The sequence below is a fragment of the Palaemon carinicauda genome, chromosome 29, assembly GCF_036898095.1.
Source record: "Palaemon carinicauda isolate YSFRI2023 chromosome 29, ASM3689809v2, whole genome shotgun sequence".
Classification (NCBI taxonomy): Eukaryota; Metazoa; Arthropoda; class Malacostraca; order Decapoda; family Palaemonidae; genus Palaemon; species Palaemon carinicauda.
In genome coordinates this window covers 20,701,102-20,706,613 of record NC_090753.1, presented here as the reverse complement: position 1 = coordinate 20,706,613, position 5,512 = coordinate 20,701,102, and the positions used below count along the sequence as shown (strand labels likewise).

Here is a 5,512-nt window from a genome sequence, read left to right as displayed (position 1 = left end):
GTTGCCTCCACTTCACAAAAGAGTGTGCATAGCCCTTCATAATCCAATTGCTGTGTCCCCAAGACTATATCTAAGACCCTCCTCACGGTACCTATCAACCGTTCCCATGCTCCTCTAAAATGTGAGGCGCCGGGAGGATTGAAAATAAATTCCACCCTACACCCGAGCAACTCATTGCGCACCTTGTTTCCTGCCAAGAACTCGTAACTGGAGTCGAGAAATTTCCACGATCCCACAATATTAGTGCCGCAGTCGCATCTAACCGTCTTGACTTGACCACAACGAGCTAAAAACCTCCTGAAGACACTAAGGAACTTGTCTGATCTGAGATTTGAGGCTACCTCCAAGTGTATGGCCCTCATGTTCAAGCAAGTGAATATAACTCCCCAATGCTTTATCTGTGCTCTGCCTCGTTTTACGAAGAATGGCCCAAAAAGGTCCACCCCGGTGCGATAAAATGGGGTTTTCCCCCGACTCCACGCGATCAAGTGGTAGATCGGCCATTAGCTGCTCGATAACCTTTCCATGTGCCCTGCGACACCTGACGCATCTACTCAGCACGCGCCGCACTGCTGCATGGCCCTTAATCACCCAAACTTTTTCCCTCATCAGGCTCAGAACATGCATTAAACCCATATGGTTAGAATGCTCATGATAATACTGGATCACCATGTCTGTCAAGTTGCCCTTATACGGCAAAATAATTGGATGCCTTTCGCTTGGAGAGATATTTGCCGAAGATAACCTACCTCCAATGCACAGAAGCCCATTTCTCAGGATTGGTTTCAACCTTCTTAGGGAGCAAGAGGCCCTAATAGTACCTCCCTTCTCAAGGCTCTCTATCTCTATCTCGTAATCAACACGCTCTGTTACCTGCATTACCACCGTCTCTGCCAAGCTAATAATTTTGGTGGACAAATGCATATCTAGCTCGCTGAGCAGCTGCCTGTGTTTATAAATAATGTACCTAAACAACCAACCCACAGCTCTAAGGAGCTTGATCCACCTGGAATAGTGGTGGATGATTTTATACATACCTGTTTGCCTGATGTCCATCCCAATCCTGAAACTAATTATTTGGTAGCCTCTAGTTCCTGTTGGTCTTATCTCACGCTTAACTTCTAATCCTTCCACACCATCTGACTATTGAGCTGGCTCAGTTGGCCAAAAACACTCCTCCTTCAACAGAAACTCCGGCCCTTTTCTCCACCTTTCGGACTGCTTGGACAGTGTTGCATCGTCTGCTGGGTTCCACTCAGAGTTAACATACCTCCACTCTTTCTGATCACAGAAACACGGTTTGCCACATCATTCCTAATATATCGCAAGACGGTTGTTGAGTCGGTCCAATAATAGACCCCATCTACCCTGAAATCTATCATGGTCAGAACAGTGCTTCCAAGTCTTACGGCCAGTACCACTGCACTGAGTTCTAGGCGGGGCACTGAAACAGCTTCAATGGTGCTACCCTTGCCTTTCCCGTGATGAATCTGCAAGATACGTATCTCCACGGATCCGAGACCCGCAAGTATGCCACTACTCCCAAAGCCATGACCCTTGCATCTGAGAACAAATGCAACAGTACTAGGGTGGCTGATTCCCAGGGAATAACCTTCAGGCTTCTGGGCACACTTGTCCCGCTGGTCTGGCTCAGCTTCTTTGCCCACGCCTTGATGCGGTCCGTAGTGTCAGAGTCCAATACCATGTCCCAAGCTATCTTTAATCGGCAGAGGTCCTGCATGATGACCCTACCCTTGATTAAAACTGGCGCCAATATACCAAGTGGATCGTAAATCGAGGCTATGGCTGACAACAGGTCCCGCTTAGTCCTTGGAACTGATACTAGCTCTGCTCGGACACCCAATTCATCAGTGGCCAAGTCCCACTGTACTCCCAAAGCCTTTGTCTTATGTGACTCTGATCCCTCTATAAGCTCTGAGGTGCTCCTACTGTACCACTCCCTCGGGATGGATGACATAACCTCCACACAAGGGCTACTGAACTTTGTCAATGTAAATCCCCCTTTTTGCAGAGCTCCTTAACCTCTAACAAATTGACTAACAGTCCATCTTTGCGATCCTTGGCTCTCAAGCAGTCATTTACATAATAGTTGTTGGCAACTGTGAACCGTGCTTCCTCTGAAAATTCATTCCCAAAGTCGCTTGCTGTCTTTTCAGCACAAAGTTTGCAATGCTCGGAGAAGAGCAGGGCCTGAAGAGGTGGACTGCCATTCTCCACTCTTTGGGCTCCTCGTCAAGACTATTTTCCCACCAAAAGAACATGAGGTAATCCCACTGATGCTCTGGTACACGTACCTGATAGAAAATAGTATTTATATCTCCTATATAGGCAAATAAACCTCCCACAAACTTTACCAACACACCCAGCAAAGAGTTCATCATATCAGGTCCCTGCAATAGTAGGTCATTCAATAATGTACCCTCCACCTTGCTTGCACTGTCAAATACAACACGGACCTTGTCTGGCTTGTCTGGATGTTGCACACCAAAATGAGGAATGTACCACACATTTCCCGGACTGGCTGTGGTCACTTGCTCAGCATAGCCTTTCTGTTGCATCTCTGTCATGAAGGCACTATTCTGCTTAGCGTAGTTACCATCCTTCACTATCTTTTTACGAAGGCTGTGCATACGGGGCAATGCAATGTCCCTTGTTTCTGGCAAGGGTCCATGATTGCCACGCAGAGGCAATAGCACATCGTAACTTCTTCCTACAGTTCTAACCCCCTTCTCTATTATCTCTATCCATTTCCTGTCCTCTGCAGACATTTCCCTTCTGTTAGATGCAGCATCGTCATACTTGCGATTATAACTCTCAACCAGCATGTGGTCTAACTTAAGGTGCTTGCTTGTCACTTGGATCCTATTGACAAGCTCTTGACACCCTTTGCCCTTTGCTCCACATACTACCCAGCCAAATAATGTTCGTATGGCATGTGGTTCATGGAGGCGTGTTGAATTGATAACTTCCCTTGGCTCGAGCAGGTGGGGAACATTGTTCTCAATTAATAAACTTACCTCAGCTTCTACATCTGGGATGTAAATCTCTCGCAAGTGTGGCCAGCATTCCAGATCTTCGGACCTGACCACATCACACTCACCAATTGGTATGCGAGGGGGACTCAACACCGGGGGGAGTGTAATGCAAGTCTTGCCCTCATAGTCCAATAATAACAATCCCGAGACTAGGCTGCATGCAACTTCCCCTACTCTGTTGATGGTTTCAACCTTCACCTTAACGTCCTGCCTCTCAGTGCTGCCTAGGGTCTGCATTAAAGCTTCCGACACAAAGCATGTGGAACTCCCATTATCCAAGAAAGCCTTCATGAAAAACTTCCTTTCTTCCCTTGACCTAATCCTTATCGGCACAACTGACATCCCTGTACCAATGCTACCTCCTCTAACTGCCCTGAACATAGCAATTTTGTCATGTGTACCTTCCTCCTGAGCCACTAAGGCTCTATTCGAGCGCTCAGTTCCTACCACTTCTACTTCTTGGACCACTTCTACTCCTTGGACCACTTCTACTTCCTGGTGTCGATGCAACAGAGTTCGGTGATTTCCATTACGTATGTTACAACTTTTCCTGTTTCTGCAATACTGAGACCTAGGACCACATCTCAGACAGCCAAAACAGAGCCCCAACTCCCTTATGGCTCCCAGTTTTTCCTCGGGTCCCATTTGAGATATTTGGTGGCATTCATCCACTATATGGGGTCCTGTACAATACCAACATGAAAGCGGGGCAGTTTTGTTACATGAATCTTTCCTAGCCTTAGTTAAACACTCAGCCTTGCTTGGTGCATTTCCTTCTCCTATCCGAGGGGTGTCTTCCCCTCTGCCGTTCTGAAATAGGTGGCACACAAATAGAAGATGTTTCAAATCATCAAACGACACAGTCCTCTTTTTCTTACTAATAATGTTATCAGCAACTCTACACCATCGAGTCCGCACACTAGAGGGGAACTTGCTAAGGATCAACCTCATTGTTTTTGGATTTTGTAATTCGGCGATACCATAAGGGACGCACGAAATTGCATTTATGCAGGTTTTGAGTGCCACCAAGTACTCGTCATACTCTTCCGCGTTGTTTTCCCTTATATCTTTCCATCTAATGATCTTATCCACAAACGCAGTGGCTATTTGTTCAAGGTTACCATATCGCTCCTCCAGCAACTTCCTTGCCTGCTTATAAATCCTCTGAAGCTTTTAAGTGGACGCAAGCCGCCACAATCCCATTTGGCATGCATGTCGTGTATAAATCCAGATACCTCAGCCTTTCCTTATCATTCGTCAACTGGCTACTAAAGACTTCATCAAATGAGCGAATGAACTTAAAATACTTTGTATGATCCCCATCAAACTTACCTATATCCTGCTTGGGCATTAAGCTTTTAAGGCTGCAAGAGATTAACGCCTGCATGACTTCCTTATTGCTCAAGTCCCCTTGGTCATTTCCGCCCGAACTACAGCATCCACCTAACCTAATCTCGGGCGCTTCTGTATTCAAATGCCTGGGTCTCTCACTCCCACTTACATCAGGGTTTGTGTGCTCCCTTATCCTAGGGATGTGATTTATTTCTCTATTATTTTCCTCAAAATCTTGTAAAACCTTCTCCTCTGCCTCCATTCCAGCTAACTCTGCCTCTAAACCGAGCATCTCCCTCTTAGACCTTAGCGCTGTTTCCTCTCGCTCTATGGCCTTTATCTCCTTCATCACCCGTAATTTTGCTGCCAACCTGGCTCTAGAAGCAGCTAATAATACACGTCTGCTCCCAGTAGAACTCGCGCGCGACCGCTTAGATCTCCGGAAAGCAACAGATTGCATACCAATGATTGATGCGCTATCCCCCCAATTTAAATGTCCCTCTTCTTCCGTGGGCTCTTCAGTGCACTCGCCTACTTGGTGGCCCTGATTAACTCCACTATCCTGCCTAACCTCAAGTCCCTGCAAAAACTCCTGTACCTCTACGCCATCCTTCTCTAGGGCTTCACTTAGACGCTGACACAATTCAGACTTGTTCCCTCCTTTTGGGAGGCCTGTAACTTCCAATTCCTCTCTCAATTGCGCAACCTTTAGGGTCTCCATTTTCCTAGGCTCTGTTCCGGCCCTCCTTATGAGCTAACAAAATTTCATAGTTGAATCGTAGGTGACCTACCCAATGAGTGGCCGAGAACCTGCACTGCCCATTGAAGACCACTACCAGTACCTATGTTGCGACTTCCTATAGATCCTCTAAGCCTAGAGAGCAATACCTAAATGTATCAATGTCTCATGTCCCAGTCCTCAACCTGAAATTACGCCTAAAAGAAACAGCCAAGCCTCCTACCTAAAATAACTTCTATTTGACATATCCCAGCCTCTACCTGAAAGAACTCCTACCTGAAATAACTTCTATTTGACATATCCCAGCCTCTACCTGAAAGAACTCCTACCTGAAATAACTTCTATATAGCTCCTACTTGAAATAGCTATGCCCCTCCTTGTTATA

The 5,512-nt window shown here is 46.4% G+C and overlaps 2 protein-coding genes across 2 annotated transcripts in view; both read right to left on the bottom strand.

Annotated features, from left to right (window-relative positions):
• The window catches only part of LOC137622433 (uncharacterized), a 669-nt gene extending 307 nt beyond the window's left edge, over positions 1 to 362 (bottom strand). Inside the window, exon 1 of the mRNA XM_068353043.1 lies at positions 1 to 362. This exon is cut by the window's left edge and continues 307 nt beyond it. Within this exon, the coding sequence (XP_068209144.1) occupies positions 1 to 362 (362 nt within the window).
• Positions 363 to 2,099: 1,737 nt separating this feature from the next.
• LOC137622432 (uncharacterized) lies at positions 2,100 to 4,007 on the bottom strand. The gene has a single exon (XM_068353042.1). The coding sequence runs from the start codon at positions 4,005 to 4,007 to the stop codon at positions 2,100 to 2,102; it is 1,908 nt and encodes a 635-aa protein (XP_068209143.1).
• Between the last annotated feature and the right edge of the window lie 1,505 nt (positions 4,008 to 5,512).